The 13,371-nt window shown below is 38.9% G+C and overlaps 1 protein-coding gene and 1 long non-coding RNA gene across 2 annotated transcripts; both read right to left on the bottom strand.

The window, feature by feature from the left end:
- Window positions 1–783: 783 nt before the first annotated feature.
- On the bottom strand, window positions 784–2,768 carry LOC118494003. Its single transcript, XR_004896064.1, has 2 exons — window positions 1,307–2,768; window positions 784–1,276 (listed from the first exon to the last, which is right to left on the bottom strand). It is a non-coding gene; the product is annotated as an uncharacterized LOC118494003 (long non-coding RNA).
- A 557-nt stretch (window positions 2,769–3,325) lies between these two features.
- On the bottom strand, window positions 3,326–8,593 carry LOC116060139 (fibroblast growth factor 6-like). Its single transcript, XM_031313573.2, has 3 exons — window positions 7,691–8,593; window positions 7,093–7,196; window positions 3,326–4,491 (listed from the first exon to the last, which is right to left on the bottom strand). Exons 1-3 carry the CDS (start codon window positions 8,031–8,033, stop codon window positions 4,315–4,317), a joined length of 624 nt encoding a protein of 207 aa, XP_031169433.1. The 5' UTR covers window positions 8,034–8,593; the 3' UTR covers window positions 3,326–4,314.
- Window positions 8,594–13,371: the final 4,778 nt, after the last annotated feature.

The raw sequence follows: 13,371 nt of genomic DNA, 5'->3' as shown, positions 1-13,371 counted from the left end.
CATATACTTTATATATATACACATCCATACATACATATACAAACATATACACATATATATATACATATATATATATATATATATATATATATATATATATATATATATATATATATATATATATATACATATACATACACACACATACATACATACACATATACATATATATATACAAAAAATATATATGTATATATATATATATATATATATATATATATATATATATATATACATATACACACACAACCGGTCAAAAGTTTGGGGTCACTTAGAAATTTCCATTCCACTCCATTATAGACAGAATAACAGCTGAGATCAGTTGCATTGTTTTTGTAGCCAGGGCAGCAGTTTTCAGTTGACATTATGTGCTTACATAATTGCAAAAGGGTTCTCGACTGTTGTAGAAAGAAGTGGCTGATCTTTAATGCAATATCTACATTGCCCATTATCAGCAACCATTCATCCAATGTTCCAAAGGCACATTCTATTTACTAACCTGATATCATTTTAAAAGGCTAACTGAGAAAACATTGGAGAACCCTTTTGCAATTATGTAAGCACATAATGTAATCTGAAAACTGCTGCCCTGGTTAAAAAAAACTTGCTTAAGAAAGTTTTTGAATGCAGGACTTTTACTTGTAACAGAGTATTTCTACAGTACACTGTGGTATTGCTACTTTTACTTAAGTAAAAGATCCAAGTACTTTTTCTACCACTGACAAATACACAGTCACATCAGAGTTCAACTGATCCAACAGAGAGATCGACACTTTACCTGCGACCAGTTAAAAAAAAAACTTTTATTGTTATCTCAGGAATACAGTAGACTGCTGTGCACAGCACATACGTACAAAAATAAAAGGAAAAACTTTAATATCCTCACTTAGCATTGTCTGTTTTCAGAAACAAATAACTGAAGTTTGTTTCATCTTAATTTACAGTCATCAGCAAACCAAAACTAAGGCAGAGGGTGAGGTATATGAGAACAGAAATGAGAGGAATAGAGTGGAGACTCACTCCCTTTTAGAGCAGAAGTTTAAAAAATAAATGAAACACATAAAGCACACACCCCTAATTAAGCTTGGGGCTCAGACATGCTAATAGTACATGAAACATTCTGTTTAAAAAAACATATTCCTCCCCTTGAATTATTTCAAATTTGATCTAAGATAAGCTGTTGAAAGAAAGAAAAAACGACGACAGAGAAATCTGGATAACATTTTTTGGTCAAAGCTGAAAGGTGAGCTTTTTGTTTTAGACACAGACCTTCACTCTTTTTAGGGATCCAGCTCCATTTCTTGACAGAAAAATGTGAGAAAACTCTTGACTCTAGTGTATAATCAGGTAAGGTGCTGCGACAGACGTCAGACATCTTTGATTGTGAGGTGGGCAAGAGAAGTGCTCATTGCTGTGCATGCGCAAAGTTCACTTCCACAGCTTCCTCAGCTGAAAATGCTGAAACAAGGATCGTTTTTCGTTTACTACTTCAACCAAAAACGATGACAATTTACTCCCAACAAGAAATGTACATCTGTGGTATTTCATGCAGCCTCATCTACAGCAGCAATAAGTCGGTTTGTTTTTTTGAAACTTTGAGTTAAGCTTCCGATAAATTTGCATCTCAGTAGCCTTGGCACTCACACACGCACGCGCATGCACACACACACACACACACACACACACACACACACACACACACACACACACACACACACACACACATCAGAACAAAAAGAGTAAAGATATTTATCTGTTAGAAAAATACTGTTATGAATCGATCTGTGCGTCATAGACAGTTGAGCAGCAGGTGATACTGGTGATGAGAGATGATTGGGGTTGGGGCAGTGCCCAGCAGCAGCAGCAGCAGCAGCAGCAGCAGCAGCAGCAGCAACAGCGGAGGGCACATCCTGAGGATGGCAGGGGTGCCGTCCTGCAGCAGGAGAGGTGAGGCCTTGCGTGACTCTGCTCTCTGCCTGCTCCTCACACACTGCACTAACTCTGCAGATGTCCCCTCCCTAGAAATATCCCAACACAAGTACAGGAAAAAAGGAGGAGACAGCATGCTGTAGAGCTGCACATTAAAGAGGTGGGGCTCTATAAATTTAGAAAGAGAAGTAGGATTGTGTTTAAAAAAACAATATTGCAGTCTGTGACGCAGATGAGGAACTATAGGAGCTATCTATGGTTCTGTACCAGTCAGTTGGAGAGCACTTCTCGAGCCATCAGTTCACTAAATTATATTCTGTTTAAGCATAAAATAAATTGTTTCCTGCATGAAAAAGATACTTCAAATTCCTATTTCATGGAAACAGTAGGACCCATATAGCCGACCACCCCGGACCACTGGGGTTGGGGCCAAGGCTGGTCCGTGACTCTGACCTTGAACTAAAAAAGGCTGAAAGGAGAGGAGGAAGCTCCTGGGTTACAGCTGGAATCCCAAGGTCCCTGCCTGCAGCGGGTGCAGGGGGTAAGGGACGAGCAGAGATGGGTGGCGAGGGGTGACAGCGCTCAGAGGGGGGGCCGCTCAGGTATGTGGGAGGCTGCCTGTCATCCTGGCAGATCCACATTCCTGCAAGTGGTTTGACGAACAACAAAGACGGCGAGCCGGCTCCCTCACATACGTCTTTCCTGGATTTAAATAGTCCTGCTTCCTCTCCAAACACAAGAACGGATGGAGGCAGCAATATTCAGGTTTTTAAGCTAACAGCTGCAGAAACCACACGTGCAGATGTACACTATAAGATTCTCCGAAACTGAGTCAAGTACGAACAACATCATTGGAATATGTAACAAGATATTAAATATATATTGATCCACATGATAGCAATGAGTGTACAAACTTCAGCTTGGTAAACAAACTGCCACAATGCATACCATTACTTATATGTATACCCTATTATATATTAAAAGTGTGCTTCTGTGCTCACGTGTTCCACATCAAATTTATAAAATCAAGCTAAAAATCAACAGAAATTATGACATTTCTTATAGTGCGCATCCAGTCCACCAACTGCACTGTCCTTTAGTCCTTCGGGGGAAATTCTGATTGGTTTATCCATAATTTCATTTAAAACAATCTGCTTCCAGCTCCCAACACCTCGCTGCTACTGCAGTGCTGCTGCAGAGCACACAGACAAGCGGGGGAAATGGCCCAGGGCACGCACACACCAAACACACAAAGATCCATTAAAAGAAACAAAACGTGGAAACGATTCTTACCAAAACATTCAGGCACCATCATTGATGGCTAACTGTGCAACCTGAATTCTTGTTGCCTCGTTCAGGCAACTGCGACAAAGCAGAGTCAAAAGCTCCTGAATTCTTCTTTTACATTTGCAACTATTTACATTGTTTTTTCATTGGTTTCATGGACAGTAGACATCATTTTCAACAGCAGCTAAAGCTTTGCGATTCAAAAACAGTAACCTGGTTTACTGTAGGAGCTCTGTCTAAGACAATGTGCAGGTACATTTGTACTATGCGCTCGCAATCTATCCGTCAGTCGATTCTTGTGCAAGCCAGGTCCAAACAAAAATGTCCTCCATGCTCAGATAGATATGTATTTCACCCTGTTTAGTAGCTGGCAATGCCACACAGTCAAACTTATGGCCTTGTGCCACTTTCTATGGCTGACTGCTCTCTGGTATCAACCACAGATTGTATATGACTTAATCGATCTAATTACAGAAAAGAAAATAAACCAGAGATAGTCAACCCCCCCACCTCTCTGAGGCCCTCTCCGGCGTGTCAGCCCTATTTCTGACTCCGGCGGGTGTCTCTTACATGCAAGTTTAAGGGGGCCACAAGTGGGAACACCAAGGCACCTTTAAATCGTGCAGCAAAGGTAGTGCATTTAAGTTTCTCCCACTGCCGGACATTGATAATCTGGCAGGGAGCCATCAAGCGCTCAAAAGGTTTGAAAGAAATCATAAACTTAGCAGATATTTGAGCAGACGTCCATGCATCCCTTAATCTAGTAAAGTGGTTCTTTGAGGTAATAAAAAGTATTCATTTCACTCTTTGAAAGCACAGGATATAGCTCATCCTCCATCTCAAAAAAGGAAGTGACACGTACAGCAAGCACCAAGGTAAAGTGAGACAGGCAAAGGCTTCAACTCTCCCTGTCCATAAAAACAAAAAGCAGCACAGTGCATATACAAAGATAGCTATCCAAATATACATATATATATAAACAGAATAAATATTTGTTTCCTCTCGCAGTCCATCAGTGTGTATATCATGACTATGCGTTTCTATATTACCTGGAAGAACATCCACATGTGCAAATGACTGAGTTATTGCCAGTTTCTCTCATAGTCGCGGGAGGAAATGTGTGACGGTCATGGCGGGGGTGGCCTTGTTGCCTCTCTTAACGCGGCCATGCTTGCTGAGGGCAATGTAGAAGCCCTTGTAAACAAAAGACTCATAGGCGTTGTAGTTGTTGGGCAGCAAAGTCTCCTTGAACTTGCATTCATCCACGAAGACTTTCTATAAAGGCCAAAAAGAGAGAGAGGGTCAATAAATGTCATGGCAGACACAGAAGGAACGTCACAACATACCGGTATGCATGGTTTCACAGCTTGCTTAGAAAGCAGGAAACTGGAGGAGATGGCATGTTGCAAAAGACACCAGCCTCCTGCTTTTACTCTTATAACACATCTATCTGAAACATTCCAACTCATTCAAAAGGAGAAATGCAACTAAATAAGCAATGATCAAATGCTAAACAATATGTACAGCATTAGGAAACAGTGACACATTATAGAATAGAATTTAGACATTGTAGTCCATAAAATGTGTATTTATAACCACATTTGGGCAAAATAAATATAGTTGTATATCCTTCATTACAACCATAGGGCTAGAGTTGGGTATAGTGCCAAAATGATACCTGAATTTCCGTCCCAACATCAAAATAATACTTTAAACTAAGATATTGAATTTCTTAAACCCATTTTTTCATTTAACAAAAGAAGCTTAAAGAAATAATCTCGAAGATTTGTATTTCATTAAATGTCTGTTAAGTTACTATCTATTGTTGAATGGGGCAACAGAATGGTGATTGAGCCCTTGGCTCACTGATGTAAGCCCTTGCATTTGCAATATTACGAACTGGGTGTCTGTGGCGACATTCCCGGGAAAAATCACACGTGATCTCTGGGAAGTGAGATCCAAAAACACACCTGCAATTACTGCTTATTGCCATAGGTGCCGCCAAAGAGAATGAAACGGAGACCTTTGAAATAGTAACGTTAACTTCTGAAATGTTAAATGTTGATCAAACATAAAGTGGCCATACAACAACTTTGTCTAAACAAAAAAAACTAAAACTATGATTTAAATCAGAAACTGTCTTATCAAAGAGAAAGTACCAAAAGTAGATTTTGGTACTTTTAATAATCAACGCTACCAAAATAGTTTTGAGGTTTGATAGCCAGCCCTACATAATGCTGCTGTATCTTTCATTGTCGATTTAAAGAACAATACCATCATTCACTTTACTTTCCGCTAAAAAGAGCTCGTTCTTCTCTTTTAATAAAGCTAGATAAACTAATGCTAGGGCTCCATTACTGTGCAAATCAACAGGACAGTTAACAGTGACATTAATCTGTTGATTTAAAGAATTCTGGAGTTATTTCCTAAATTTTTTATTAATTTTCTGCTACATATTCAAATCGTACACATCCTTTTCTTTTTACAGTATAACGTTTTATAGGTTAATTAAGTTGTTTACAGTATAATCTTTCAGTGATTTCTGAACATGTATCAAAAGACCCACTGCATAATTTCATGTTGATGACTCCTAAATATACATATACTGTATATTTGTGAATATCACGTAAAAACCACTGCCTTTTTGTAATCTAAGACATTAACTGGCCTATATTTATAAAGACAGGCCTCAGGTAAGTTAACGTTTGACCTTCTGTTGGTTTTAACCATAAAATGTTCACATATTATAGTACTGCAGTTAAACACAATGTTGTGGTACTTTACTTGATTATCTCCATTTTATACTACTTTATACTTCAGTTTTACTACATCTCTAAGGGAAATATTGAACTTTTTACTCCACCACACTTATCTGAGTGACTTTGCAGATTAAGATTTTACATAAAAAATGTTTATGAACAGTTAAAATATGATGCATTAAAAATCACGTGTGTAAATTTGCATAAAAATGGTACTTTCATGTTAACACATCAATAACATTTAATGTCAATAATATATATTAATATACACTGACTGGGGCCACTCCACTGCATAATCAGAATACTTTTGATATTTAAATTACATTTTGTTGATAATACTTTTGTACTTTTACATAAGTACAGTGTTGAGTGCAGGACGTTAACTTGAGGGGTACTTTCACATTGTGGTATTTTACTCAGTGGTGGAAAGTAACTAACATTTAGGCTACTTAAGTACAATTTTGAGGTACTTGAATACTTGAGTATTTTTATTTTCTGCTACTTCATACTTCTACTTCACTACAATTCAGAGGCAAATATTGTATGTTTTACTCCACTACATTTATTTAGTAATTTGACTTACTTTTACGATAAGATGAATAATATGAAATATAATCAACAAATAAATGATGATGTATTATTGTCGGTTAATATGAGATAAAACTTTATTGATCCTTGGGGGTAAATTCAAAAGCTGCCCAGCAGTAAATAAACATGAAAGCACAACATTAAAGTGATGAACACATAAATGCACTGATAATTATAATCCAATAATATATTATATTGTGAAATGGGCCATTCTGCACAATAAGAAATGTATTATGGTACTTTAAGTATATGTTGGTGCTAATATATTTGTACTTTTACTTGATTAAAAATACATTTGAATGCAGGACTTTTACATGTAACTGAGTATTTTCACACTGTGGTATTGCTACTTTTACTTCAGTAAAGGATCTGAGTACTTTTTCCCCCACTGCCAGATTCTGACACAGAAACCCCCCTATCATCAGAGCATATTAATAACACAACAGTGCTCATAAACCCACGGATGCAGCAGCTACATGAACTCATCTTACACTGAGCAGGATGTGTGTGGAGTGGCGCACAAACGTACCGTTCCGTATAACCTTCCCCTGCTGTTCATTGCGACAAACAGCCCACTCCTCACCCCGAACATGCTGATCACTCCTCGGTCCACGGTGGAGATCTCTATTAGACCTAGACGAAACATAATGTTAGGAAAACAAAGACACTCTTGCACACTGCGACTGGGGACAAAGTCGAGTAACTGGCCTATGCAGCAGTGATGGGTGTAACCTTGCAGGTGCACTGCGACTGGATGATGCTTCCTCTGCTCAATTAGCCTATTTGCTTTGTTTAAACATGATGATTCCCTATGAGTGTAGTTTACAGCGTGTTGAGTGGGCTCTGTGTGCGTGTCCTGCTGCAGCGGGACGCAGGGTAAAAATAAGTTAGACTCTAAACTGGGTCCAAGCATTCATGTCATGTTTTTGGCTTGGGAGGATATTTCGCAGTGCACGGATGTAGGGCTCAGTACACTGTTTTTGCATTCGGAAACTTTCAACTATGCCGACACCTCTTATTAAATATCATGCAAGACAAGTGACCCGCTCTAACTTTTACACAGCGTGCGCATAGGGTTACAGTACACTCTTTTTTTCGGGTCCAGTGTATTGCCGGATGCAACTCACTGTATGGGTTCTCATTGTGTGCACCGCTTATCCTGCCATCCGGGAGCACCTGCAGGTGAAACCCAATGCCCACGTTGCAGTACAGTCGCCGCACTCTTTTGATGCCCTGCAAATAGTCACTCTCCCAGTTCAGCTCCGATTTCCCCCCATTTATACCCAGATAGGAGCGGGAGAAGAGGGTCTCCCACTTCTTTTCCAATAAAGTCGCATTAGTCCTGCTCGGAATCGGATAAGATGAAACGATCCCCCAGAGAGAAGTCCACAGTACAAGAACTGCTGGCAGCGTCCAGTGCGCCCTGGCCCCGCTGGACATACTGTAGAGGCACCTTTGCGTAACGGCCATCCAGTTTACCTTTGGGGCACGTGGTCAAAGTTACCTGCCCTAAAAATGCAACTCTTCGGATTGTTTGTCCTTTGGCATGGTGGTGGTGAAGGCTTAATATGGGATCAAGGCAGATCAGGGCCCCATAGCCCGAGATCTGAACAGGAGAGGGAAAGAGCGCGTCGGAGCTTGAATTGGTGCCGGTGACGATGATCATCTTTCGCCGCTCCGCGCCTCTGTACAGGCAACGCTGGTCGTGGAGGGGACACCACTCACCGCAAAACCAGCTCACCTTGGCTCCGACACTCACATTTTAAAATGACATCACTATGACACCGCTGCACCCCCCATCAAAAGTAGGAGGTGGGAGGAGGAGGAGAGAGTTACAAGACCCCAGCAGCAGCAGTTCTAATAAGAACGATGGGGGTGCTGCACCTTCACATCAGCGTCAAACAAGCCAGAGAGAATAAGAAGAAGGGTTTCCTGTGGTGCTTTTTTAAAATAAAGCCCTTGACAGTGTGGCCGTGTTCCAACTCTTACACACATCAAAACTCCAGTAAGTCCCTGCATCACTTCGTCTCACAAAACTTCCAAATCCAATTCATTAAATTACACAATTAAGGAAAAACCTGAATAAATACTTTCATACAAAGCGGGACCAGTCACTGAAAGGTTTGATGAGTATGAAAGTGATGTAAATCATATGTTATGGCCTCCACAATTTTAAGTTAAATTTAAGTAAAGAAAAACTGAGCAATACGCAATTAGCTAAAATAACAATACCATAAAAATAGCATTAAAACAAAGTTCAAGAAAGATATATATGCAACTAAATACAAAGACCGTAGTCAAGCGGGAGTCTGTAATAAAAAGTTTAGCTAATGAGGTGAAAAACAGCAAATGAAAACACAAAGGCTGCGGGTAACTTAGATATATTAATTTTCCTTTAATACTTTTACCTTTCCATTAATTTATTTATTCTATAAGGTCAGAAAATAGTAAAAAAAAAAATGACATTGAAGACCAAGGTGGAGTCTTACAATCACTTGTTTTGTACAACCAGCGGTCCAAAGTAAAGTCTAGGTCCAGATATTCTGAATTGATCAATTGTTAAAGTCATTTAATCAAGCAAAAATGACAAACCATTGTAGGTTTTGGCTTCTCAAATGTGAAGATTGTCTGCTGTTTTATATAATTCGAAAGTAAATAGTATTTTATCCTAAATGTCATTTTCATATCACAAAATGTATGAACAATATAGATTATGAATCTCATCTCAAAGGAATTCAGGGTTGCAAGTCATTATTTTTTTAAGTTTAGGTTTTAAGTTTATTTTTTAAGTTGTTAGTGTAGTTTATTTTGAACATGTTTAAAAAAAAAAAAAAAAAAAAAAATATATATATATATATATATATATATATATATATATAATAAAATTAAAAATAACAGATATATAAGAACATCTGTACATCTCAGCACAATCTTCCAAAATTATTGTGATTCAAATAAGAAATTCACATGTTCTAAGTTGTGCTATCCTGTGCTTTTATTTTGAAGGTAATCTAACCTATTTTCTCAGTCTTCCTGTGGCTAATTGTGGCTGACCTGACGGAGCTCTTCTCCATATGGGAGACCTGCAGAAGGGGGTGTGTGTGTGTGTGTGTGTGTGTGTGTGTGTGTGTGTGTGTGTGTGTGTGTGTGTGTCTTTCATTGGCGTTGAGCAATCATGGGATGGATGGATGGATACTGTGTCCAGAACCCAAATCGGGACGGTGGTCATATGTCCTGGCAGCCTGCTGCCTTATTTAGAAGGAAGGTGTAAAAACAGTCACAGGAGAGCAAATGGCAATCCTGTCTGACACTTCCTTAGCTGTTTGTTCAGGAAGTTTACACAACCAGATATTTTGGCTGGTCAGATTGCGCATTACTATTGTTACAGTAACATACCCTGCGACTAACAGAATAATCTAACCATGGATTAAATGCCTGGCACTGTTTTGAGTTCAGGTCCAGAAATAAAGTGGTGAAGGAAATGTGGAAAAAGACCTGCAGTTGATGATCTTAATAATGCAAAAGAAAAAACACTATTTAACTTGAAACTGTGAAAAATGTGAATAAAATATTGAGCAAATAAAAATAAGTCTAGTGCACTCGGTTCACCCTCCTTAACATCCCTGTTTGCATCCTATCCTGCAAGGTGCTGGGAAGAGATGAAGGCTCGGGGGATTTCCCAACGCGTCACAGAGCACCAGGCTCTGGGGACCCGAGGTGCTCTCGGCTGCCAGGGAGCCTCAAGCCCACCTTAGCAACCAGTGAGGCCTTGTTGCTGATAAACAGCCGTGGCAAGACAACCCATAATGGAAAAACAACAAACAAACAAAACATTTCATATAATGTGGAGATATATGTAGATTGCAACAGAAATGTGTTTAGGTGTGTTGACAGTCATTGAATTACACTTTAAGTCACAGGTACGTGTTTTGATATACTTAAAGATACACTCTATGTTGTCAACATTACTGCACGTAAAAGTATATTTCTGTAGTTATATAAAGAATATATGTATGAAGTAAAAGAGAAAAACAGGACCTTTTAGTCCCAACGGAGCAGATAGACTGGGCCACACTGGACCAGCAAATTAATGATTTGCTGTGTAAGCACATGACTATGCAATCCAAGGCAACCAACAGCCTGAATAGACAAAACTACTTGGTTATTGACAGGGTGTAACTTTAATCAATGGAGAGTGGGCACCGTTAATGAGACGGTGCTGAGCTATTGAGATTAATTCAGCTAATACTGTTACTGTATACTGGCTAAGGCTGCTTTTTGGTAATAACACATTTTAAAACATCTGAAGCAAATGCACAACAAGATACCACTTATCCTTAAATATGAATTTACATATTACATACATCAAGTATACTAATGTGATATGTCTGATGTGATACAGTGAGATAAGAAGTAATCAACTACTGTCCACCTGAAAATCACAAAGCCCTTGTTTTTTTTCACAAGGAAGAGTACGGCTGAAACTAACAATGATTTTCATGGTTAATTCATTTGACATTTATTTCCTTGATTAATTGTTTGGCCTATAAAAATGTCTAAAAAGCTCTATACGTCTTGTTTTGTTCGACCAGCAGTCCAAAACCCAAAGATATCCAATTTACTATGATTAAAGATAAAAGAAAGAAGCAAATTCTCACATATCATATGTATGGTATTTTTCCTAAAAAATAGCTTAAAGGGGTAGGCCTACAGCGATTTAGCACTGCACTTCCATAAAGTTGGGGAACTCACAATGGACCGATTAAACAAGAATGGTCACAAAACAAGAACATTGAAGCAGTAGAGGTCAAGATATCCTAATTTTAAACGCCTTGTATGGGTCAAGCACAGAAGATAATATACAGCAATACAAGTACCCTTTAAAACTACTATGCAATTATCCAAAAAGTTGCAGATCCGTTTTTTTCTGGTGATCAACTAATCGATTGATCAACTAATGATTTCAGCTTTAGACTGGAGCAAGACTATGTCCAACTATAAATACTGGGTGGTGATGGGGCAGTGGATATGACTCATGCCTTTGGTGTTGGAGATCTAGGTTCAATTCCCACTGCGGTACATCAACCAACGTGTCCCTGAGCAAGACACTTAACCCCTAGTTGCTTTAGAGGCATGCGGCTTCTGACATATGTAGCAATTGTAAGTCGCTTTGGATAAAAATGTCAGCTACATGAGATGTAATGTAATGTAAAAGACTGAACAACCCGAAAAACTGAGTCATAGTGGGGCAACAGGAGGACAGAAGGAGCCAGATGGAAACTTGCCCACATAACACACCAAATTGATTTTGCCTATAGACACCACCTTACTGAATTCATTAGAGCAAAAGTAGAAGACTAGAAACTAGAGACTCAAGCAAGAGAAAAGTGTTGGCAGTTTACTATTGTCTGGTCAGCTGTCCTTGTTGCAATTATAGGATCTATTTAGTGCACACACACACACATCAATCAGAAAATGGACTAGAGGGAATAGCCATACAAACAGCTTTTGTGCATATTACCAAAGTGTAAGTAACTGGATACAGGAGGATGCAAAGCTTTTTTAATTACCGTTTTATTAACGTGGGGTTTAAAAGACGAGATTGAAACAACAGCTGGGGATTGCCCTGGAATGACACTAGAATCACTGGCATAGACGAGCAATAATACTCAGTCCAACTGTTTATGTTTGTACGGACGACAACCAAGGCACAGGCCTTCACATAAATACTACAATTTTAAAATCACAGCAGTTTAAGAAAATGTATGAGATTCTTTGCTCAAGTAAGAAAACTTTACATTTATAGAGCAGCTAGCAGTAATGTCGTGATCGATCGTAAACAATTGGATTTCATTGGATCCAATGGAGCAGCGGCGTGTAAAATAGTAACGGTACCACCCTGAAAGGAGCTCAGGGGTTCAGATTTTTGCTGAACAAGCTAATGTATAATTCAACAGCCAAAAACTGCACTTCCTATTATTCTATGCTGCTTTGTAAATTTGTGACACAGTGGAGAGAAGCAGCAAATCCACTGGGAACCTGATACTAACTGGCATGCCTTGTTACTAGAACATATGCAGAAGCTGAAGTATATTAGGAGACTTGTTCTGCTTCTTTCATTATTATTGTGTCAAGGTTTGAGCTGCACAGAGGAGACAAAGACCAGCCTGTCAGAAGGGAGTGTTGCCAGTAAAAATATCTTTTCAAGGGTACAGCTTGTGCACCTTGCAGAGAAAGATGTGTCTGCTGCTAAATTGAGCGTAGAGTGACTAAGGGGAAAAGAAGCAAGGCAGAGGTGACTTTTACAAATCCCAACCAATGACACAGCCATTTTTATTATTATATCCGTAAGATAAACTGTATATTCTAAAACAAAAAAGACCCATCTGTCATCAGATTGTTTGGATGACTATCAGCAAGGTATTCAGCAAAACATCCAAGGAAGTTAGATTCATTACCTACTTCTAAATGTGTAGAGCAGCAGCAACCAGAGAAACAAAACTCACAACAACATGCTGGACCCCACCTTGGTCAACAATCGTAACATTTAGGTCACTAAAGCCATGTAACACCAAGACTTGGAACTTGGAACAACAATTAGTAAATTAATATAAAGCCCGATTATCGGTTGGCCGACACAGACATCGGTATCGGCGTATATGTTGTCCGATATGCGCCGATATGAAAACAGAACATATAATGCAAAAAACTATGCTTGGGGTGATTTAGAAATCTGTGTTATGTACAGTAGGGCTTTATTTAAATGGTCAGCAACTGACTGACACTGAACATACAGTTCTATTTAGCT

Source organism: Sander lucioperca, chromosome 20, assembly GCF_008315115.2.
Source record: "Sander lucioperca isolate FBNREF2018 chromosome 20, SLUC_FBN_1.2, whole genome shotgun sequence".
Lineage (NCBI taxonomy): Eukaryota > Metazoa > Chordata > Actinopteri > Perciformes > Percidae > Sander > Sander lucioperca.
Note: the sequence above shows the minus strand (reverse complement) of the source record. Positions and strands in the feature narration are given on the sequence as shown.

Bases quoted from the DNA above. Each gene is read 5' to 3' on its own strand.
- LOC116060139 (XM_031313573.2), bottom strand. From the start codon at position 8,033: ATGGCCGTTACGCAAAGGTGCCTCTACAGTATGTCCAGCGGGGCCAGG. The intron at 7,197-7,690 runs GTGAGTTGCATC...TGTTTCGTCTAG, and splicing joins ACACAATGAGAACCCATACA to GTCTAATAGAGATCTCCACC. The intron at 4,492-7,092 runs GTACGTTTGTGC...TGGCCTTTATAG, and splicing joins GGGGAAGGTTATACGGAACG to AAAGTCTTCGTGGATGAATG.